The sequence below is a fragment of the Scleropages formosus genome, chromosome 25 (genome assembly GCF_900964775.1).
Source record: "Scleropages formosus chromosome 25, fSclFor1.1, whole genome shotgun sequence".
NCBI lineage: Eukaryota > Metazoa > Chordata > Actinopteri > Osteoglossiformes > Osteoglossidae > Scleropages > Scleropages formosus.
This window is the reverse complement of record NC_041830.1, coordinates 17,384,593-17,409,240: the sequence shown is the minus strand read 5'-3', so window position 1 is coordinate 17,409,240 and position 24,648 is coordinate 17,384,593. Positions and strand designations below refer to the sequence as shown.

General features: G+C 46.9%; 1 protein-coding gene across 10 annotated transcripts; it reads right to left on the bottom strand.

Annotated features, from left to right (window-relative positions):
* Positions 1-2: 2 nt before the first annotated feature.
* On the bottom strand, positions 3-22,114 carry LOC108921499 (transcription factor E2-alpha-like). Of its 10 annotated transcripts, none has more exons than XM_018730972.2 (21): positions 21,605-22,114; positions 18,424-18,528; positions 16,630-16,702; positions 11,985-12,058; positions 11,776-11,851; positions 11,029-11,069; positions 10,605-10,734; positions 10,358-10,407; positions 8,615-8,714; positions 8,379-8,515; positions 8,117-8,267; positions 7,897-7,955; positions 7,664-7,742; positions 7,334-7,410; positions 7,098-7,235; positions 6,874-7,003; positions 6,598-6,733; positions 6,321-6,374; positions 5,647-5,879; positions 3,268-3,396; positions 3-3,092 (listed from the first exon to the last, which is right to left on the bottom strand). In XM_018730972.2, exons 2-20 carry the CDS (start codon positions 18,499-18,501, stop codon positions 3,275-3,277), a joined length of 1,938 nt encoding a protein of 645 aa, XP_018586488.1. In that variant the 5' UTR covers positions 18,502-18,528; positions 21,605-22,114; the 3' UTR covers positions 3-3,092; positions 3,268-3,274. The 10 variants fall into 10 exon arrangements, with proteins under 10 accessions (XP_018586488.1, XP_018586489.1, XP_018586491.1 ...); XM_018730973.2 differs by lacking the exon at positions 5,647-5,879 and adding an exon at positions 3,862-4,091; XM_018730975.2 differs by lacking the exon at positions 5,647-5,879 and adding an exon at positions 3,862-4,088.
* Positions 22,115-24,648: the final 2,534 nt, after the last annotated feature.

The window sequence follows — 24,648 nt, the reverse complement described above, 5'->3', positions numbered from 1 at the left end:
CCCCCCCAGCATGTGTCCCTCTGTTTTTCCAGGGTGTGTTGTGACTAAGGTGTGTGTATATAAAGTTCCAGCATGAATGGCTGTTGGCCAGAGGTGGGCTCCTCCAAAATACAAAAGTATATTTCATGTGTGGCTTTTACTGGTCGACATCACCCCACCGCATGCAGCTTATGAAGCGAAGTAGGCAATAGCGATAGAACTACACCAGTGAACATACAAGGGCAGGTTATAATAAACCCTTTATTACAGTTTCTTTAAGTATACAAGTTTCCAAGGACACATTGAAAAAGGTATTTGTTTTTAAAAATGGCACATTTATTGCTACATTAGTTACATACAGGACAGGTTTGGTGGCTACTTTATATATGTATGTATAAAAGGAATGAGCCATAGGCACTCAAATGGAAAATGGTTGCATCCCATTTTCAAGACACCAACTTCTGTGGCAGACTTGACGGGGGGGGGGGGGGGGGGTGTGTGTTACTGAACCCACCTCACTTACAGCAAAACAAAGGAAAAGATATCAGGACATTCATCTCACACCACAGCTGCACCGATTCGGTGGTTGACCAGCTCGCTGCTGAGCGCACAGCCACAAAGGAATTTTAACAAGTCATTAAGACAGCACCAGAGAAGTTTAAAAGCTGCATTTCATACTTATAGTCCATGTTCAGTCACGCTGCAGACCTTTCCATTAAATGCTCCTGAATCATACAGGGGGCACATTTGTACTCCTTTACTGGACACGCACTGACCTGAACTTCTCGTGTGTCCAGGAATCTTTGACACATGCACAGCATGGCCCGTCCTGCTCATGGGTTGTGCTCCTGCCATCCCGGTGCCTCACTGTTTGCAGCAGCCCAGGAATGCTGCCCTGCTGGATGAGGTCATTTTGCACATTTCCATCGGGGGGGGGGGACATAGAGGGGACCGAGGCAAACGGCACTACACTTGAGGGAAGCACCCAAAACAGTGCGAGGCCCGTAGGGGAAACTGCTGAACATGTTGGAGCAGGAACTGAACCCAAACAGAAGAAATGGATTCATTCATTCATTTCTTGACCAAAGTTCCATGATTTAAAACATGGCTGAAATGATCATGTAAAAACCACAATAAAAGTCCATCTCCCTGATCAACAGCCACAAAGTTCATTGTGTCCTCTCCTCCAAACAAAAGTGAAGCCATAGGATGCATAGGGCGTACCACACATCAGGAAAAGCACATGACTTTTAAAGCACTGAAATGATCATCTGAAAAAATATATTTGTGTTGTGTTTATATATTATATATACATATTGAGGCACTGAGGCAGTATTATTCTCCAGTCATGACATCCAATGTTGAGAATGAAGAAGGCCACAGTATGGATTAACACTTGTTACCACTTTAATATGAATGTTTGACCTTACAAGTGCAGTGGGCCCAGCGCCCCCATGCTGAGAAGCTGCCTGAAGATCCCTGCAGCAACGGCAGCACTGTGCCGTTGGAAAAACACTACTGCACAGGGCAGAGTCACGTCACACTCCATTGGAACTAGACATTCAAGACCCCGACACACAGCCACATAAGGAGGACATCTGCACCACCTTACATCACACACACGTTGAGGGCAGAGAAAGGTTACACACCCTTCCCTCCCATAACAGGAAGTTAGTCAGCTCACTGAAAAAGTTCAATTAAAAGTCCCTAAATTAATTCCCATGGAAATGGAAGCAATGGGAAAATCTATGTTCATTTCCCTCAAGGCAAATTTAACATTTCAGTCACCTTGAGAGCAGGATAACTGACCCCAACTCCTCTGAAATATTTTAACTGAATATGGTTCGCCTTTGGGGAAAACTGACTGTCCCGTTTGAAGGCCTTCGGTGGTTCATTTTCTCCAAGGACTTTAAGCACATATGCCAATGCACATTATTTTATGAACTCGCCTTAAGTGTTTAACAGATGCCTGATGTATGGACTGACCTGTTTTCTCGTGCATACTTGACACCCCAGCACGACAAAAACGGGGTGGGGTTCCTGCCTGAAGATAGCACAACATTTTTCCAAGACCAAGGCAGCTCTGCCCTTGGGGGGGCTGGAGATGGTGGCTCCCACAGCAACACTGCCTGTCAGTGACACCCATCAGGGGAGGAAAAAAAAAAAAAGGGCAAAGGGGAGGACCATCAGCACCACTAACCCCAGTTCAGCATCCTGAGGCCTCTAGTCCAGCCACTCAGAGACAGACTGAGCTGCCAAGAAGCTAAAGCAGGGGAGGTTATGGGAACAGCCCCAGAAGGAACAGAGACTGCAGCCGTTTTCGCCATGGCTGACACCCGGTGTATGAACACACAGGCATCCACTTCCATGTGCTTTACAATCACCCCCCACCCCCCTTTGTGTCCAACGTTTCCAATCACTGAGCACCGCATCCTTGACAGAGACAGGAGACCAGAGGGGACCAAATACTGCTGCAGTCTCATTAATCACTACAAACCAAGAATCCTAGAGTTCATCATGTGAAAATTCCAAGTCTTTTGTCAAGTCTCAAGTGACAAAATCCTTGTGCCCGAGGAGCAGGAGTACGAACACAGGAGCGCACTCAGACGGCACTGCAGCCAGACACACTTGCACAGGGAACGCGAGACGGAGCGCACATGAGGAATGACTCTCGAGGGAACTGGTTACACTGCGGCTGTGTAAACACTCGCCGGCTTACATGAGCAACGCTTCTGCTTCATAAAAGGAGCAGTTTTCTGAAATACAAAAACGAAGACCACTGAGCACAAGTTCCTGTGGTTTCCTTCCCAGGTCAGTCTCGTATCAGACACACCCACACCATTGTTCCATAATGTTATGGAAGTAAATGTATGCATTGACATACACATTAAAAATACTTTTAAAAAGTTCACATTTGAGCTATCTGTCACGGCCAGGAGCGCGGACAATTTCCTGTGTCAGTTTTGGCTGTGTGAACGTGCATTTCCACACACGCTTGGATCTACACAAATACGTACATGCACATGTGCACGAGAGCACATACACACGACACACTGAAAGATGGAAGAAAAATAAGGCCACGTCTTTCAGATGCCCAGGAAGTTCCACAGGATCTGCAGGAAGAAAAACAGCCTTAAGTCAACTGATTTGTACGATCCCTTCAGTTATATCTACCGACTCTCATCTACAGCCTTACATGTGGACACAATGTGCTCAATTCACAAATAAGCTTTAAAAGGACAAAGTGCATACACGTGCATTTCTTCAGACAACGAGAGTATGTCTCACCTGGGAGCTACATGTGGCCGACAGGGTTGTGGCCTCCCGTCAGGGGCATCTGAGGGTCTCCAACTACCCCAGACACCTTCTCTTCCTCCCGCCGCTTCAGGCATGCTGCCTTGGGGTTCAAGTTACGCTCTTGAAGGGAGACAAGAAGGAACAAACTGAGCCTGGGCCTCAGGCCACCACAGCAAACACAAGCCCTTCCTTCCAACACCGCAAGTGATCAATAGGAAACTGCCAAGGGCTGAATTTCAGGCCAAAATAAATGGACATAACTACCCCCTGCTGCAAACAAACATTCAAGGTTAATGTCATGTGGGACACAAGCTGTGGCAAAGGCACATCAGCAGCAGAAATGACAGGAGTTTGTCACACAGTTATAACTGATTCGCATTTGACCGTGTACCCCGCCTCAACCCCTGCCGAACCGAGACACACCCACCCACACACGTGAGCCAGTGAACAGAATGGCATGGGGGGCTGAAGCAGTCACACAGAAAGAGAAAGATTAACACAGCACAATCTTCTGACCCTCTGGAGATATAGTTGAGTGGGAGTAGGAGACAGTACCTCCCACATGGGCGTGGCATGGAGCCCTACCTCGCACCTGCTTCTCCAGACTCAGAATGACCTGTACAGCCTGCTGCAAGATGATCAGCTTGGTTTGGGCCTTGTCGCTCTTCAGGTGTGCCTGGCACATGCGGCCGAGCTCCCGGAAGGCCTCGTTAATGTCGCGTACACGCACACGCTCTCTCGCGTTATTGGCCATGCGCCGCTCTCGGTCACGCTGCTCCTTCTCCTCCGCCGTCAAGCCCTCGTCCGTCACGCTGCTGGCGGGGGGGGGAGCGCATTAATTATATGCCGTCTCCAGCTCTGCTCCCAGCATGACCTAGGCCTCTCTCACTGCACTTTGTACAGGAGGCCAACGGCTGCTGGGAAACAGCAGCCCACTTTCTGCTCCAAAGTAACCAAATACTTTACAGGGTGCAAGGGGGTGCCCACTGTCTGTGAGGATGGCAAGGAGGTGGCAGGCACTGCCAGGACCTCCTCACTGAGCCCATTTCACACCTTCCACAAGTGGGGGAGTCCTGAAAGGGTGCACACAAAGGATGATGTGTGGAACAGGGTACCTGAGGCACTCACCCACAGTACAGACAGGTGGCTGCCCCCTTGTGGCAGAAACGCGGGAGGACACTCCAGATGGAATAAAGGACGGTGCAGGAGAGAGAGCGGGGAGGGGAAGGCCATCAGCTCCTGACATGGGGCGGAAAATGGCGTCTCCAATCTCACCAGCATCGTTTTCCAATTAAGAAAATTTAAGCCAGTAACGTCCATTTCTTGTTTTTAGTAAATAATGAAGAAAACTTTCATTTTCAACTCAATCTGAGTTTGGAACAAAGCACTCAGCTCATCTGTGAACTGCAGAGGTCTATGGCAAGGCAGGCAAGTGGGAGTCACTAAGGCTTACTGGGGGCTGTCTGACAAAGACCAAGAAGGTGAGCAGGACAAGGACACTGCCACACAGTGAAGGCAGACAACAGCAGCTCGGAAAAGCCAGAATGAGAAAGGCGACAGGAGGCACGCGAGGCGTTGAGCTCCACTGCAAGTATATGGAATATGTATTTATTCAGCATAGGGGTAAGCTCACTGCTGGTGCCCACAGGGAGGAAGGAGAGTCAGTAAGTTCTGGAAGGACAGGAGGTAAGACAACAACATCTGTGAAAGCTCACAGCCTTAAAAAGACAAACTAGCACATGCAGTACACAGGAAATATCCAACTGCAAGACAGAATGAGAAATGTAAACTTCTGGAGGTGGGAGAGAACTTTACCAGGCTTGTGCATCTGCTGCATGTACAAAAGTGGCAGAGCAGCGGAAAGGGAAAAAACTGCATTTCAGGATTCTAGTGTCAATACAGCGAGAGGAGCCACAGGACGGGTTTTCACAAAGTCAGAGGACTTTTGTATTTTTGAATACACCGCTGGAGAGGTGTGTAGAGGGCAGAGCTCAGGGAGCTGAGCAGCCAGAGATGTGGCCAACCTGTAGCCCACAAAGAGGCAATAAGCTGAGGAGAGCTCAGTCCTTCAAGTCAGCTGGCCAGTCCAGCGCAGCCCAAGCCCCGCACAGGCCAGGGGGATGCGATGAGCAAGAGACAGGGTGTAGTCAGACAGGAAGCAAGAGTGCGCACACATGCACACACACTCGTACAAACAGTGGGAAAAAAAGCCCCATGCCATTCTGTTCCAGCACACATCCATGTGCAGATGTGTGTCCACGTAGGAGAGTGTACAGGAGACAGCCCTTTGAACAACTACAATGGCTGTACAGGCTGAGGCAAAAGAGGCCCCCCAGCCCACCCATGCTGCCTTGTGGCCCCCACACTGACCTCGCACTTGCTGCTCCAGGTTGAGAATAACGTTAACAGCCTGGTGCAGGATGAGCAGTTTAGTCTGTGGTTTCTCGTTGCTCAGGTGCAGCTGACACATGCGGCCTAGTTCCTTAAAGGCCTCGTTGATGTCTCGCACCCGCAGCCGCTCACGGGCATTATTGGCCATTCTCCGCTCTCTCTCCCGCTCCGCTTTCATCTCCAGAGGAACATCCTCCTCGTCCTCCTCTTGACTGAAGGGTTTGAAGGATATAATGTGCAAAGTGGGTGGGGAGGGAGGGTAAAGACAAAGGAAAATCATGTCGTCACAAGTCACTCAAATTTCCAGGTAAACTGTCAGCTTCACTAAATACTTGTCTGTCACCAATGTGCCCTTTCTGCAGAAGCGTGTGCTGAGCAAAATGAACACAAAAGACTCATGGGGTGAATGCTGGCTCAAGCTTGCTGCCAGAAGGTCAGAGAGCTGCGTGCAATTTGATCCAGTTAACTGCACAGAGAGGCATCTTCAAAGTTTGGGTGAAACTGCTAAATTCAAGCAACGAGCATCTCTCATAGACTTGTGAATGTGAAAATGGCTACAGGGGCCTGGCTGTCATCATCCTGTGGGAAAGTCACCCAGGTCCCTGTGAAACTGTCCCCGGGAGTGGAGCACATGTGCCGGGGAGGAGACTTACTCTGCTCCCTGGTCTGAGAGGCCTGACAGGGTCTGGAGGGGGAATGGCTCTCCTCTGAAATCAACAGAGAAGACTGAAGCTTGGGGGTGGGGGGGATGGACAGCAAGGGGGCATAGAACACAAACAACTAACCACCAGCACACAGCCCACCTCCATTAAAACAAACCATATACAGCTGGCTGTGTGCCAACGTGGTATTTAAAAAGACAATGACAACCATTCACTTATGTTGGATAAAACATCAAGGGTAAACTCGCGAGTGAGATAGAGCAGCCACCTGGTTCGGGTTCGAGTCACTTTGGACTCTTTTCTGTCATCCTCAGACTTGTCAGCGAGGGAGGAGTTCTCGTCCTCATCCTTGTCCTCCCTCTTGATGTCAGAGCAGTTTGAGGAGTTGGTGGAGCAAGGGGTGTCTGCAGGCAGGGGAAGCAGAGCACTTTTTAGCATTTGGTGTCACAGCAGTGAGTCCTGATGTAGTGGTGTGTCACACAGAAGTAAGAGCTACATGACTGACTCCTCACTCCTGAGGTGTGATGGGGAAGGGGCCACTTACTGGTGAAGACATCCGGCTGGTGGCTGAGCTCAGGGAGGGGGTTTGGCTGAGTTGGAACAGCAGCACGGTGCCCATGCAGGAGAGCACCACCAGGGGGAAGGCTTGCAGAGCTGTCCTGCTGATTCTCTACCTGATAACCATGGTGGGGAGAGGAGGGGTTATACCAATGTGCTTGAAGCTGTGGCAGCATAGCATTCAAAGACAACGTGGCTGGGGAAGATCACCATGGAAGGCCGTGAACCAGGGAAGGTCTGCGACAGGCTGCCACTCAAACCATGCACATCCGCTGGCCCAGTGCCTGAGCCCACCGCATGGTTCCGCAGGACCAAAATAGCTTCCTCTAGATGGTCTTCCATTTTGTTCTGGTGCAGAGGTGGAGTAGCAAGAACAAGTCAGTTGGGGGAAAAAAAAACCCCACTCAAATCAGGCAAGGTCACCCAGTCCCCCCCCCACTACTTACCAGTGCATGAAGGCCACCCTCGTAGTTTGGCGAAAGGGTGGACTGGCTGGAGACACGCGGCCACTGAGACGCAGCTGCTGGAAGGAAAGAGCCTTTTAGCTTGGAGCTCACCCATAGAGTTAAGATCCGGTGCATTTCAGAACACATGCTGGGAATACAAAGGCACCATGCTACAAAGTGCTCACAAAGAACTGCAGGACTCACTTTGCACAGTAGATGGTGCCACAGAGTCTGAAATCAATACCTCAATTCAGGATAAACCACTTGGACTCATCAGTTTGGTACAAAGTGAGGAGCACTGAAGAGCAAGCCTTGTTCAAACCCATGTACCTGCAATGCTCTGAGGAGAACCAACAGGGGTGGTGGGGTTGGAAGAAAAGTTGCTGCTGTTGGGATCTGAGGGATAGATCTGCAGAGGAGAACAGAACACAATTGAACTGTGGCAACAGCACCAAAAAAGTCTTCTACAGAAGAAATTCCTTCTGCAAGCAGACTTTGGAAAACAGATGAGTCAGACAGTTTTGCCTCTCTGGCAATAGCCATGACAGTGTGGTCGCACTCACTGAAGCTAAAGCCTTTCCAATCTCATCTCCTGAGCTTCCTCCAGCAGTGCCTCGGGTTGCTGATGAGAATAGACAGCCCTGGTCATGAGCAACATCCCACTATAAACTCTTCTGGAAAACACACTTAAATTCAAGCAAGATGTGCTGGCAATATTTAAAAAGGGGGGGGAAAAAAAAAAAAAAAAAAAAGGCTACCGATACACCGAGGAATGTGCCCTACCAATGAGAGGATCTGTGCCATTTACAGGGTTTGTGTGGTTTGACACGCTGTAACCAGCTGAGCTGGAATGGTACCCTGACGACAGGCTGCTGTTCACATCACTACCATGAAGGGGGTAATTTTGGGGTGACACTGGCAAAGGCAGATGCTTCTGAAAGAAAAAACATCACCAAATGATGGATGAGAGCCACAGGTTGAACCCAACTCAGATGAACATTTTATTATACAGAATGAGGCCAAGATGCAAGGAGCTGCCACTCACCATCCTGTCCTGGGGGTTAATGACAGCAAAGGACCCAGGCTGTCCCAGGTGAGGGGAATTACCCACCACAGAGGGGTACCCAGGTTGACCTAGTGATCCAGGTGAAGCCCAAGGCTCTGAAGAACTGTGGAGGCCATCTAGAAAGACAGCGAACAAGCAGTGCAAAACTTAACCACATCGAAACACACAAGAGTGCACATCTTGAGAAAGAGCAAGAACAGACCCACACTACTCACCTTGCATGTAAATGGAGGCAGGATAAAGAGAACTAGGCTTCGAGCCCGGGTAACCAGAGGGGTCACGTCCATATTCCTCGCCTGAGGTGGACACGTAGACCTGGAACATTGCATCATGGTCATTTTTATTCAGCAGTCACGCAGTTCAGTGACTTACAACAGTAGTGTTCACTGCGCACAAAAGCCATTGAAGTCAAATTAGCAGAAGGTGATCAGGAATTGTCAATATTCTGAGTTTTATGCAGCTACTCTTGTGAGGAGGATTGGTACCATATGGTGGAAAGAAAACTAATCACATCTGCAACTATGTCTCTCCTAATGTAACGCACAAACTATTTTCTATGAGATGTACGTCACTTTGGAGAAAAGCATCTGCTAAATGAATAAATGTAAGTCACAAAAGGAAAAGAAGCACTGGTATGATGTGCATGAGCTAACACACTTATGTTCAACTGGAAATGGCCCTCAGTGCTGAAACAAGTGAACTGCTGCACAGCACTAACCTCCTCTCCCTGAAACATAGAGCAGCTCCAGCCCTTGGCTGCCCGAAGGAGTCTCAGAGCTCCAGAATCAGCACATGTCCAGATTGAACAGATAGAACACTGTGCACTTCAAGCGCTAACAATGTGTGCATCAGGGAAAATGCAGATCTGGTGTCTAAAATCTGGATTAAAAAGAGCCTGACCAATACAGTTCAGCATTTCAAGATCTACATTTATTTGATTAGCTGATGCTATTCTCCAAAGCAACTTACAACACTAAGCTATAATCAATTACCCATTTATAGAGCTTGTTAATTTTTAGATGATGTTGCCTGAACTAAAGCGCTATCCCTGAGTCTGCACATTGCTCCAAATCCTAAACCTCAAATACACAGATAAAATAAGGCTGCCAAAGAGGAAAAAGACCATTAACGTAGTCCAACTTCTGGAACAGCAGGGTCGCTATTTGAAAGTACCACTACTCATCCGCATTCACAAGTATGTGCAGACATGCCCTACATGTGTGCACACATCTTTAAGTAATCCTAACGCTAAAGCTCTTTTTTGCATGACTAAAGGAAAGCATCAGCAGTAGGGAACACAAACCCAGCAAACCGACTTTTTCCTGTAATTTGATTAAACAGGGAGAAGTGGAAAGGGAGCTGAGAGATGCACTTCTAATTAAGGTGCCATCTGCCCATCGCTGGAGCTCATCCAACTCCACAGGCAGCTGGGTCTGGGGGGGCTGGGAGTAGGGGAGAGGAGGCTGAACAAAATGGAGGAAACCGTATAAAACCATAGGAAAGCACAATGCGGAACTGGGAAATGGCAAGTTTGAGGATTATTGATAGGTAAAGGGCTATGTGGACACCTATTCAGGTATCTTAGGGGGTACAGATGAAGGAATATTACTGTAAACAAGCTCTTTCTGTTTACAAACTCAGGGGGTCAGACAGGGACTCTGCATGTCTGTGTTGCACAGAAACAAATCTAGTACAGACACTGGCAATATGCAAAAGCTCAGCAGACAACTGGCAAAATGCCAGGACACCAACCCCACCCCCCAACGAGAGGGACACAGGGATTCATCTGAGGTCTGACACAGCAGGAAACCAGTTCAGCTCTGGGGAGACCACAAGCACAGAGCAAAGTAAGGATGGCTAAAGCATTCCCTCCAAAGAGACATTCTAACTCCGGCAACATCCATAACCCAAACCAGCTAACTAGTAGCTGTCATTCACAGCCAGCCAATGTTACTCACCGAGGATGGCAGCCCAGGAGGAACCTTGCGCACCTTCTTTGGCTGAGTGTCTAAGTGGAAACAAAGACAATGTTTAGTGAGAGTCCCCCAAGACACAACCTTAAACTAAACCAAGACCTACAACTTTGTTCCAACTGCACTGAAATCTCCACAACCTGCTACACCACTAACAAGATATCCTGCTTGTTTTAGCAAAGTGGATGACCCCTGCTTCAAAAACTAAATCCCATAAACATGTGCCCCTTACCAATGCTGGACTCTGGAAGTCTCCTTCTTGGGTTGCTGGGACATGTGTAGAAGTGGGATGCAACCTTGAGGCCAGGGGGCGAGAGGGCATTGGGACTGGACAATGCCATGTCGTTGGGGAAGAACCCAGGCTGGGAGGGGGTGGATTAGTGGTTTAATTAGAAAAGGGAAAGAATAGCACAGACATGTGCGCGCGCACACACACACACACACACACACACACACAAAAACTTTGCATTTACAACTTAGTATTGCTGTTCAAGAATTTACAATTAGCAGTAAACTCATGTTTTGGGTAGAAGTGACCCTCAGGGCTATAAAAAGCAGAAACCCATTTTGTATGAATAACCACTCTCAAAGAGAGCTGTAAAGAGTTTGAGATTTGAGGAAACAAACTGGGCTTGAAAGAGCAAAGCCACCAATACCTGGGGACCAAAGGAAGAATAAGGGCTTCGCTCATTTTTACCTGGAAGACAAAGAGGAGATGTCAGACAAAAAAAAAAAAAAACAAGGTGGGGTAATTTACGTCTCCGCCACAAGAGAAACAGTATGTCCATATTGAAAGTCGAGATGCCCTGCTGTTGCTGCCCGCTGCATTCAAAGGTGGAGACAAGCACATTTCCCTGAAGCTAAGACCACAGTGTGGTGAGGTACAGAGCTCGAACAGTAACACTTTAGATGGACAAGGTACAGCTACATCTGACAGCCAGGCACATGCAGCAGGAGATGGCACTCCTCTGAATCCATGTGGCTACACATTACAAGTCTTCAGTCTTAGCCTCCAGCTGGACTCGGATGTACCGCTTTAGTGCTGCATGTTCTTTATAGGCTCACAAGAAATAAATGACAAATTGTCTCATTACAAACAGACTCGTGACACTTTGCTTCTCTCATGCAGGGGCTCTCATGTGGGAGCAGGAGTGGAGGTTGGGGGCACTGAAGCGCAAATCACCCCTGAGGGGCTTTCTTTGGCCTGCAGCTTCTCCCAGCTGTGTATATGGGAAGGGGGGGGCCTTTTTAATTACTTCTGCATCAGAGCTCCACCTTAAAACCCAGTGCCATTAATTGAGTGTCATCTGTCAGACTGGTATCTTCATTATTTAACTCACTGGACAGAGGATACCATGAAGAATGCCTGGATATGGGGAAGGCATTAGTTTCATTCAACATACCAACAATCCCTGAGCCAAAGAAGGGGGAAGAGGGGAGCCCATCATGTTCACTGTAGTGGGAGACCTCTGCATAGCCCTGTGAAGAAAGGTGGAGGGGGAGAGACCATGACAGGGTGTCACAAGCCAACCCATTTCTCAACACACAACTTCACTGGGAGGAGACACCCTGCGCATGGCTACAGTTGTGGGGGAATGTGGGGTACTCTTACCCGTCCCTGGTTGAAGGGGGGGCTGTTCTGTTCTGTTGGGCCCCAGGACCCTGAACTGTTGTGTTCGTCCACCGCTGAAATATACAGAGTAACAATAAGGCAGGAAGAGAAACGATGGGGCACAGAGAAGCAGAGACCAGCAGCAGGCACCAAGCTAGCGCAACTCTGCCAGATGGATGAACTTTGAACTGATAATCTATACATGAGGATGTGAAGTTGTACCCAATAAAAGCTCCATTATCCTGTCTGAGTACAGTTTGGGCTTTTAGTCACTAAATGATACTGTTAAGGCAGTTAAATCTTATTTTAAATACATTTCATGAAATTTGTTCAGCTAAATTATCTATAACTCTTGAAAACATTTAAAACCAAACCTCTAAAAACAACTAGAATGTTAATATTATGGTCACATTTTACTAGCCTGGGACACCAAGGGAAATGCTTGTCTAGAGGCAGGGGGGAGAAAAAAAAAGTACCAATGCAAGGGGACCAGGGGAAGAGATGCAGGTTCACAGACCTCTGCAAACACAGCCCAGGGGGCGCTGCTCTACTGCTGAGACTGGCAGCTATTCAAGTTTTTGTTCTGAGCACAGTACAGACCATCTTGAGAGCTCATCGTCAATTTATACAAGTCTGTAAAACCTAGGTTTTCATCCCCACTTGACCTGTACAGCCATATCAGTTGAACACTGCCTTGCAGAAGGAATACATGTGTTCAAGGTTACAGGCACAACACAAACATGGGTATAAACACAGCCACACAAACATTCTGGTGTCTACCTTTAAATACACACATTTGTATTTAAAGCAGGCAAAGAATAACAATCAGTGAAGCAGAAATTTTGGAACCCCCCCCCATTCTTCTGCATTAATCCTGTCAAGCTTCTCTGGAGAGAGAAGGCTTAATTGCACACTGATTTGCATAATTGTGCATATTAATTCAGCATCTTTATGAATATTCATATTTTCTTTTGATTTTGATGTCTAATTAAAAAGGGAAGGGGCTGGGGAGAGATCACCGAGAGAAGAGCGCGGATAACGAAGACGCAAGTTGTTCCCTCAGCGACTCCATGAGTCAGACAGGATCTCACTAAGCTAGGCCTCTGTCAGCTTCCTCCTCCTTTTCCTCTTCCTCCATGTCCATCAGTCTGTCAAGCCACGCTGGGGAGGGGAGGAGAAGAGCAGCAGGCAGAGTCAACACTGCTGGACTAAACCAGTCCAGGTCCCATCCTCAGTAAAAATTGTGGGAATCAGTGAAATGCCAAAACATCAATGCTGCGCTTCAGAGACATTTTCAAATCCTCTGAAAACCCCCACTACAGGAACAATAATTTAGATAATGTGGCAAGAAAACAGGCAACAAGTCCATTATTTGTGGGCCATTTGCTTTGAACTCAAAATGACTTCAGTGTTATCGCTAAACTCCAAAACAAACTTCAGACAAAAGCCCAGGAATGATGGATAAATCAGACTATTTACGTCAACACCAGAGGGGATGACAGCTGCGCACAGAGAATGTTTTGTAACAGGGTCCTGATGGAATTCCTCAGGAGTTACTCAGGTTCCTTCCAGACCAGACTTTTGTCGTGAATTTGATTCAGACAATAGACTTCCTCCTGCAACAACTGTGTCCAATATTAGCAGTGCCAACCTGTTGTTCTGGGAAACCACACAAAAACAAAAAAACAAGGGGATGTGAATTACCACCATTCTTAAACCTTGACATATCACTCAAGTGCAGTCTGACTGTTTCTGTTCAAAACACACCATTACACTCAGCTGGCCCCTTGACCCCTAATAAGCATCACTAAATACAAAGTTAATCCTCAGTCTGCCTCCTCAAAGAACCCCTCACAACTCAACCCACACAGAGCCAATTGCCCAGGGCTCCAAAGGGGAAAGGGGGTGGGATGTCATGCCACATGCTGACTACATTGAGTGAGTCAGGCCTTTGGCCGCCATGCCACACTCACAGCACTATAATTACTAAGGAAGGGGCAGATGCTGGTGAAAACCAGTCAGCTTGAGTCACATGCCACAGGGCACACGGGAGCACCAGCTTGGAGAGAGACAGACAGACACCAGTGAGGATCCTGGTAACAAAGCAGTTATTAACATGCTGTCACCCTACATTGCTCTGCCCTTCTTATGGCTGACTAACAGAGGGTGGAGCCTACACTTTACGATTCCAACACATGTCTGGTTTGGGGGCCAGTTCAATGAAGAAATCAACCTTACAGGACCAAAAAAAGCACACAGTCTGTTCTACCACTAACAAATTTACTGATCTCTAGCTAGCAAGATCAGAATGACAATGTGATCACTGATTTTTAATCAAACTGGTCCATACAGCTGTGTGAATCACAACTGTACCACTGAGGCTCCATAGACTCACCACATTTGTACATGTGTATGCATATGTATCAGAATGCAAAATCTTTTCATGTTTATTCCCCCTCAAAGAGAAACTTCTGTAACTTCACCGTTCTGCATTTGTCGCCTGAGAGTTTAAAAATACCATGCAAGATCTCAGTTTCAGACTCTCAGTAAATGAAACTATGACAAGGGAGAGGAAATGTGGAGGACTCAAGGGGCCACTCATCTGTGCAAAAAAATGACTGGGGGACAGATCTGTACTGACACACTACTTCTGCAATCACACCTTGCATTGACTAATATTTTGTCACATTTGACATAAAACTGTTAGTCTTCAAAATAAAAGGCAAATTGTGGGTAACTTAAGGTAACAAAGTAGCAGAAAAAAAAAAAAACTTAAAATATCAGCATGTATGGATAAATTAATTACAACTCTTGAAAAATAAGCCAAAGAAATACTTGAGGAAAGAGAAAGGCTAATGCAAAGATGACAGAATGACTTGTGTGGGAGGGGCCTTAAATCACAAGATAAGCTACAGGTGGCATGGTGAGTAGCACTGTTGTCTCAAGTGTCTGGGTGGTTTGAGGGGACATGGGTTCCATCCTTGCGCAGTTTGTGTGGAGTCTGCATCTTGTCCCCATGTCTGCACAGGTTTCCTCCCACAGCCTCAAAGACTTCAGTCAGTTCATCTGCTGTTCAGGTGGTGACTAAATCACCCATAGTGTGTGAGTGACAGAGAAAGTGTGTTTCATTGGTATGTGGATAAGTGACTCATTCCAAGTAGCACATCTAGCATTGCAAGACACCTTGGATGAATAAGTTGTGGGCTGATACTTCTACAGTACATACAGTTCAGTGGAAATCGCTTTGGAGAAAATAAAAAGATGAATAAACGTAAGCCATTGCTTACTCCCACTTTTGTTCAACGCCCTGGTGAGAGGGGGCAGAGGTGATGGAGGGCAGACCCAGACAGGCTGCACAGCAGGACATTTCCTGCTCGTGGGCGGGCGTCCTCCACTAGCCAGACTAGGGAACAGACAGGAACAGCAATGAAGGCCAAGAGACTGTTACTCCCTCCCATGGCAGGATTTTCTCACAAGGACATGAGGGGGTGGGGGTGTCACCATGGGAATGTTACGACTCTGCCTTGGATTTTGGATGGAGGATCCCCAAATCAAAACTCAAGGTAGACTAACCAGAGCTACAGGTCTACAGTCACTTGCTTGTATTTGTAGCTGCAGTAAAAGATTTAGAGGTTGACAGAACTTAACACCTACTTTGTGCTGTGACCACCTCCGCAGAATGCTCCAAAAGCCCTCTAGCAGCATTCAAAGTACACGGAACTACCTGTATGCTTAGATCAGGTTGGAGCAGAAACCTACTTCAGCCCTTGACAAAAAGATGTAAAGTCCTGCATTTCAGAAGAGCCAAGAGGCAGAAAGGAGGAGGATCAACACCCCCACAATATCAAATAAAAAATACAGTACACAGAAGAAAAGCAGAGAACTAGTCTGGTCTGTTAGTCCTTACAGAGAGTTTAAACATGTATAAAAATCTCAACTTCAGGACAATGTCCTTTCCCACCAAAAAGCAATATGGAGACCACTATACGGCAAACAGGAAAAATTACAAAAATTAAAAAGGCGTGGTTCCTGGAAGCTTCAACTGAAGGACCCAACTGAAACCCTGCAGCCATTCTAGAGGAGGCTGGTCCCTCCAAACAGTTCTCCACCCAACCCCCACCTAACCCACCAATGCCTCTCTGCATAGCAGGATTCCAGACCATGCTGATGTCATACAGCTGCTGAAAGAACATTCACAGGCACCGGAAATTGCCTCGAGCCTTGCTACATCTTGGAACCATAAAACAAACCATTGGAGTAGGAAGGAAAAAAAAAAAAAAAAAAAAAAAAAAAAAAAAAACTGCTTTTCAGAAATCTCTCTCACCCCCCAAAACCTCGACTGACCTAAAAGCTCCACTCACCACACCCCACCAACACAGGGGGCTTCACCTGTTCTGCACATGTTTCAGCTTGCCTTGCATCTCAGGAAACTAGGACTGTGCTGCACCCAAAAGCTTTCAGAAGAAAGCCCACATAAATACACAGCGATGACTGGTCACATGTTAGAAGTGCTGTACACAGCCAAGGCAAGACTTTTTCAAGCATACAATTTGAACAGTACTGAAATCATGAAGGCACTATATACATATTACCAGTAAATCACATCCACAGCACATAAGGGACAAAGTGAAAGACAATGGTTTACCAGAGCCTCCAAACTGGCTGCTGGCAAGTGTCGTGGGTCTGGTCTTTCCGTTTCCCAAAGGTGGCGCAAACATCTACAAGAGAGACAGAAAGCAGTGAGACAGGAAGCAGTAAAAGACCATGTGCAACCAGTTATAGGGGATTCTGTAAACAGAGTCAGTACTTCATACAACTTCATATTCGAATTTGTTTTAAGATTTGGAATTAATGTTTAAGAGTGAAAAAATTTCATAGAGAATAAAGCAGCAACAATCATGAAACCTGGTTAATGACAGTTTTACAACTTACACCAGTCCACTGATCAAACATATTGTTAAACCTCAAGACTATGTGGAAGAAAATAGCTTTTACAAAACTGCCCCCTAGCAAAGTAAAGATTGCAGACAATGCATTTAGCACAACATCAGCACAACTGGAGGTCATGAAGCACCTCTTCCCTTGTTACTGTCCTTTATTTGGCAGATGCCATTGTTAAAGCAGCTTACAACATAAGTATAAATACAATGCCTTCATGCTTACATGAGTATAAAGGTAGCAACCAAAACACCAGTATTGGATAAAGCAGACTGTGAGACTTCACAAAATATTGTGGCTTAAAAATACCATACAGCTTCTGAACTCCAATGTACAGCATGGCAGTACTGCCATGCAGAAATACTATAAAGGTCACAAAAAAAAAAAAAAAAAAAAAAAAAAAAAAAAAACTTAAGGTAAAAGTTTGAGCTTACTTCATAATTCAGCTTCTAAAAATTTCATATAGTAATTAGATTTTTTTCCCCAGTATGCCTTCCAAGGGGAAAAAACAGTAAGATGAAAAAGTAACTCCTTAATCCCCCCCCACTCCCCAAGTTTCTCAGTCAGTTTCACTGCAGGTCCCAGAAGACAGGAGGCAGCCAGGACCAGGTCTAGGCTGAGCCTTCACAGGGCTGGCAGAAGGGGCAAGAGAAGCATTTCCTCCCACATCTGGGTTAGAATGACTCAGCCCAAGGTCGGAGTCTCCATTTTCACAGTAAGGGGAGAAAATGTTCAGTGAACTAGACATGCACAGGTAGACGTCACCAACCAGAAAAGCTGCACCGTCAAGAGCAAAGCAGCCATAACCAATAGTGATGAAAATCCACAACTCAGTATTAAGGTTCAGAACTGCTCTACATGTGATGCGTGAGCTTGCAGACAGCTGACACTCTGCTTCTTGACCGAAGACAGCCGTTGCCCTGACAGCTAAACACCACTGCCTTCATAACTTGGACCAGCTGTTATTGCAGGCCACATGCCGTGACTCACACATCCACATGCAGAAACACATCCCATAATCTAACCCTACTATACAGTGTTTTACAGTCTGCTTCAAATTAAGCATTTACCACAGCTACTTAGGTTTATTCGGAATTTTAAAAAAAAAAAAAAAACAAAGCTTCTGAGGGAATTTTCTAGACATACAGTTCCTCAAACTCAACCATGCATAAAAAATTGAAGCTGCTGAAGCATATATGGACAGACATTAAGTTAGAGGACAGGAGCATGTTGGCACTAAAAAAAAAAAAAAAAAAAAAGCATATGGCATTCGTTGACCCACAACAATAAAGGAGTTCCGACATGGCAGGGAATTTAAAATTCATTTACACTACAGTTAGGAAAATGCCAAAAATTCTAATGAGTAGAACCAATCCATAGTATACAAATGAGTAAAATTAAATGGTCTCAAATGCATATCCAGCTCTGAGATAAAGGTTTCAAAAACTGAGCGACCCCACCCCACCCCATTCTTCCCACACCCCCTAAGCCACACTCTTACTGCACTGAAATCCAGGAGGTCGCTGAGTTCCTTGTCTGTCCCCACAGGAGCCATCCCGTGTGGATGCTGTGTGTTCATTCCACTTGGTCTCAGCCACTAACTGCCCTACAGAAGAGAGGCGCAGAGGACAGGACACTGATGATGTTCAGTGGCTCAGCAGATCCTTTTATTCAAAGTCATTGACAGCATACAGTTTCACAATTAACCTAAAAGACTTCAGCAGGGGAAAAGAGAAGTCCAGCTGTATAAACAGGTCCTCTCCTGGGACTTTGCATATTTGCAGCCTGCAGCGCAATAGTTAAAGCAAGAAAACTTTGTTAGAACCACACAAACCCCAAATGTCTAAGCTTGTACACAGAAAGTACAAGCCTAGCCTGTGGTCTTTTCTCTGCTCCCAGCAGGCCAGGCTGAGCAGTAGAGCACCGCCGCCCTTGGCCTGCCCAAGATCCAGCTGCACAGGTCTGGTGCAGCATCTGCTCAGGACAAGTCCAAAAACCCAAAGTAACTAGTCATATCTAGTGGCAAGTAAGCAGGGACACCACCCTTGAACAGCAGCATGCATGCTTTATCTGCAGAGCTTTCAATCCCACCCACCCTCTACTAACTGAGCCAGATAGTTTAACACCTAGCATCTCCTCTGTGAGCAAACCAAAGTATAGAAGGGATAGGTATAACAGAAGACTCTTGTATTTGACATATGAGCTGCCAAATAAGCTGAGGTTTCAATCAAGCAGAAAAAGACATCTGCCCACTGGCCCTCCAGCAATACTCGAGATTAAAAAAAAAAAAAGTTAAGGAAAGCAAGATTACTGCCTTGTGCAGTGTGTTTTTAATGTAGCACCACAGTCCTGGAGGAATGTTGTTTCATTTCACTATATACTGTACATGGTTGAAATGACAAAAGCCAATTTGACTTTGATAACTTACTACCAAGACCAGGGAACCCACAACCATTCATGGAGGAGGAGGAAACAAGTGACACAATGAAGAGACTTGCCCTTTAAACCTGCATTGCTGACACGATATGAGATTGTTGTATGGGGAGAGTCTCCAGTAATGACTCCATAAGCTACTGGCATCCTTGTGAACATTGCAAAAATTCCAGCAGTTCCCAAAGCCAAGTTGGTTAAGTGTCTGGACTTACTCCTGAAATGCTGTAGAAGGGACAGGGAGCTGTGATGATGTCAGCTGAGATCCAATTTCTTTAAAAAGCCCCTTTCAAAACCTTAAAATAATAACTGGATTGTGACCCCAGTGCAGCCTCTTGATATCACACTTCAGAGGAAAACACTGGAATAAATTATCTGATCCACCTGAGGTCTTACTGCACTCCTGTCAACAGGTGGTGCATTTTGAACGAGTGCAACTTGGTCCGGTTTTCAGCGCAAGCAGCTAAAGCAATACAAAACGTTGCTGTGTTGACTTGAGTAACTGAACAACCTTTACCATACTAATTTCAGCAACCTAAAATCCCCCTGGTGGCTCTAGGGTAACGTTAAACACTCCTGACATCATGCACTTCGAACAAACCTATGTACTCCATATTTCTGCTGCAAGCAGCTTCTGAAATCCCACTGCCCATTGGAAAGTGAGAACCTGTAGGGGTAAAGACTTTGCTTAGGCAGGAAGAACAACTACTCAGCTCACACTACAGTGAACATAAGGGCCAACTCCTGTGTGAAAGCACTGTTAATGTCAAAATAAAGGAGTAAACATTTCAGCCTGATCAACGTGTCTTCGTTGTTCCAGAAAAGGCCTGGAAAGGGGCTGGATGAGGGCTGGGAGGAGGGAAAGGAGGCCGTTGGTTTGGGGAGGGGCGTAGGCCTCACCCGTTGAGACTGCACCCTGGGGGGGGGCACAGATTAGGCCCTTTAATAATGGGGGATCAGTACAAACCCAAAGACCTGCGCTTGGGGGGCCCTGGGTAACTTCTGACCTGGGTCAGAACAAACTAATGAAAACATGTAGCTGTAAATCAGGTGTGCATCTATGACAGCAGAATTAACTTACACTTCACATTTTAACATTCAAATGCGGGCTGACGATGCAACAGTTTGCCTCTTAAAAGGCTGCGCTACACGGAAACAAGTGGCAGGAGGACAAAACAAGACCTAAGCTAAGTTAATAAACGTACAGAAAATCAATACTGAAGAAGTGCCTTAATCCTCCACACGCACAGCTGGTTAGTGGTTTTTCATACTTTTTCCCCCAGAACCGATGGAAACATTTCCTCCAGCACTGAAATATTTGAAGTTACTTACTGTGCTGGAAAATGCAGCAGCTTGTGTGTCATAAAAGACACCGTCTGTCTGAAGTGAGCGGAGCTCAGCGGCCGGGCTTCGAAAAAAAAGCCAAAAGCCTCGCCCGAAAAAACGGGGAAAACGGGTCAAAACTGGTGTTCCCCGGTGGAGGGGAGCGCGCGCGCGCACACACACACAAACACACACACACACACACTTTATGGATCTCAGTCAAAGGAAACGCCTGAGGCTCCAGCAGCGCGCACAGTGACAGGGGACACTACGCAAACTGGGAGCAAAATTGACAATGGACACAGTGCCGAGACGAGAGAAGACAGAAAATTGGGTGAAAGGCGCCTGCTGAACGCACGTGTGTCCCGCCTGCCGCTCTGGGGGGCTGCCCCAGAGGAGGGGGTGGAGGCACGAGCCGAGGAATTTCCTGCTAAAAATGCAGTAAACACACGAGTGAAACAACTAACTCTCCTCCCCCCCACCCGTGGAAACGGGAGCTTCCGAACTGAGGGCAAAAGAAAAGGAGAACAGACCGCCGCTACAAGAGAAGAAGACGGACCGACCAGGACCACCTCCCCCAACAAACGCCTCACTTTTTAGAAGTCCTTAAAACGGCACTTTTTTTTGCCCCGCAGGCGCCTTCCGAGGCCGCGGCACGCGGACGGCAGGCAGGCAGGGGATTGGCGGGGCGCGCTGCGCGCGAGCTGCGTCGCGCGCGCGGACTCGCGGCCGCTTCCAGAAACTTGCCCCTTTCCTCAAGTGAACAAAGGAGTCGCGTCCCACAGACAACTCCGTGCTTAAGCCACGTCCCTCAAACTTTTCCACCGCACGAAACGAAGTTCGGCATTCACAAAAAAAAGCACCTCCACGCACATATTCAAGCCACTTTTGTCCTTAAATTCACTTGCGGGCATTCGGGCCATATTTACCTTATTCAAAAGTCTGGCATCCAACTGCAAAAAAAGGTAGCGCAGCACTGACTGACTGACTGACTGAACGTAAGAGAAAACTTGCGAATTCCCTCCTCCAACGTTGCGCAAAGCAGCAGCGTGTTCCTTTATTCTCTGGCCGCGGTATGACAGATAGTCCCCGACATTGAAACAACACAACCTTGCTCTTCTACTCAACTCCACAACTCTTCGCCGCGTCTTTTTGTCGCTACGAGCGAAACCGCCTCATCCTCGCAGTAGACATCTTAACACCCTCCACATTGTGAGCCTCCGCACCGTATCCCTCCGCTCAAAAATAAGGACGTTGACGCCAGCGGTGTCCGATTTCAAACGCCCATTGGGGACACTGACAGTTTGTCTTCGGATCTACAGAAATATACAAATACCGCAGCAGCTTCTCCGGTTCTAATTTTTAAGTCAATTCTCCTCCTTTCCCAGAGGAACGAGGTTTTCACGACGGGGCCACAGGGACTAAACCCGTTAGCGGAAGAAGACAGCCGAAGAGTGAGGGGCAATAGAGCAGGGGCAGCATCAGATGGAACGATAAGCCAGAAGGTATCTGACCAATAGGGTGCAGAGTGTCCATGATAGACAGGCAGAGTAACCAACAGTAGGGCGAAGGGGGCTTTTTGACCTTATTTTAATATCTTGGTTTACATGCTCCGCTACAGCCGGTAATGTGGACGCTCCGACAAGTGCGTTCAAACAAAATTACTCTTTACACATTGCTGGTGGAATGGAGTTATATACTGAGGCAGAGGAGAATTTTCCTTCGTTCCGAGGGAACTCTGTGAAAAGTGTGTCCTTTTTCCCGAAAGACCCAAGGCCCCCTTGTCCCGGTCTATTTCATCACGGTTAGAAGAAGCAAAACTTGTGTGAGATCAGCGAAAGAGGCTCCTTCTGAGTCAGTGTTCAGCAAGAAGAGACTCCCTCTGAGTCACTGATCCCTCCAGGACTGTTCACAAAATGAGTTCACAGCAGATGCAACATGATCTGTTTTTAATGTTGCTTCTCGTAACAATGGCGCCTCCGGAGAATCTGTGAAACAGGGAATAAATTAGGTCTGGCATGAACATGAGCGATTATATGGAGCTCGGCTGGGGAGAGAGAGGAGGAGGAGGAGGAGAGTGTGTGTGTGTGAGAATGAGTGAGAGAGCCAGGAACACACGGGGCTGCGCAGGGTGCGAGGGAGTGTTTAGGATCTCTGTGCTCCATTCTGATTGGTCACTGGAATCGCTACATAATATTTCAGTTACTCTCCATTGATCCCGGTCTTACTTAGATCGTGTGTTTTCTCCCCACCCATTGAATTTGGGCTCTTTTTTCATGGTCGAGTGTCGGATGACACCCCCAGGCCTGTCTGCCAGCTCCCAGCACTCATCCCCAGCCCTTCCTCCATATTTTCCTCTACTGGGACCCCTTCCTGAGGGACACAGGTCCAGTGTCAGGGTGGGGTTATAATGAGCCCTCCCACAATGCACTGGGCCGTGGGTGACATCATCATCAGCATCCTATAAAATTCTGTAGTCTTTACTTTAATTTTTGCAAAAAAATCATCTATTGCATTTTTACTACAGTACAGTTACGCTCAGAAAATATTCAGAATACTTTTTATTTGCCACATTAAATATGATTAATGTTCAAATGATGGACTATTCCAGCGATAATAGTAATAACAGTATTAATTTTTTAAAATTATTATTATTATTATTATTATTATTATTATTGTTGAGACTGCTTGCCCCATGAGTACAATGTCCAAAGTTGTCCGCACAGGGTGTCCTGTACCATGTTGTACAATGCTTGCAGGGGGTAATTATTAATGAATGAGTTTTATTAAAAAATGTCCCAGCGCTCTGTGGGTGTGCCATCCAACCAGGAGGTGCTTGGGACGGACAGCTGTCCCTGACAGGGTTTTGGAGGGGTGACTAGCGGACAAAGGCCTCGGGCTGCCATGGCAACAGTAAATATGCTGCCGCCTTCAGAATTAAACATTTGTGTGAAACGCTGAGTTCTAAAAACACGGAATTGTCTTTATGTCGGAGCAGTGAGACGTGGGGTCTCGTCCCAACAGCCTCTCAGTCACGACACATCTAGGCCTAGGGTTGGGGGGGGTCGAATTGAAAGGGGGAAACCCAGCAAAACCATGGAGAAACGGGGGGAACCTTGGGAAAAGGAGGGAGGTGTCCACAGCTCACACACACACTCACACACACGTGTCGAATTTCGTAATACGCTATCACAAAGCATATATCCGTCACGAATATGTACTCTGTGATAGCGCGTTACAAATTTCCAGGGGTGTGTGTGTGTGAGGAAGAGTAGTAATACCCACTGTGATATGTAAAGAGTAAAACAAAGGAAATAGTAGCGCTGCTGTCGTGCGAGAGGATGTGGGTTCAATCCCCGCTCAGTCTGTGTGGAGTTTGCATGTTCCCCCGTGTCTGCGTGGGTTTCCTCCCACAGTCCAAAGACACCTTGTTCAGGTTCACCCATAGTGTGTGAGTGACAGAGATAGTGTGTGTGTGTGTTCCACTGATGTATGGGTAAGTGACCCAGTGTAAGTAGTGTATCTAGCAGTGTAAGTCACTGCGGTGAATAAGGTGTGTGAGCTGATAACACTACATAGAGTTCATTGGAAGAAAAGTGTCTGCTAAATAAATAAATGTAAATCTCAACGCAAATCCTGTGTCTCCTCTCAGGTCCACATTCGTGCACAAGTTTGACCCCTGAAGGTGCAGGAAATGTCTATGGACAGCAGGTGGCAAAGTGGTTAGAGCTGCCTCCTGCTCCCAGGTTCAAATTTTCCTTCCTGGTGTCGGACCCTTGATCAGAAACAAACCTCCCGCAGGCTGATCAGTCCAGTTCGTTGACCGGGTTGCTCATTACTGAATATAAATGCACAGCAAATACATGGAAATGGGGTAAACAGAGGTAAACAGCTGTCAGGGTCACACTGCAAGGACTTTGCATCTCCGGTATCCAGAGGTGTCTGGATACATGGTTCAAAAGAGAAGCAAATG

Bases quoted from the DNA above. Each gene is read 5' to 3' on its own strand.
- LOC108921499 (XM_018730972.2), bottom strand. From the start codon at position 18,501: ATGAACACACAGCATCCACACGGGATGGCTCCTGTGGGGACAGACAAG. The intron at 7,743-7,896 runs GTGAGTGCGACC...TCTCCTCTGCAG, and splicing joins TTGGAAAGGCTTTAGCTTCA to ATCTATCCCTCAGATCCCAA. The intron at 7,236-7,333 runs GTAAGTAGTGGG...CCTCTGCACCAG, and splicing joins AGGGTGGCCTTCATGCACTG to AACAAAATGGAAGACCATCT.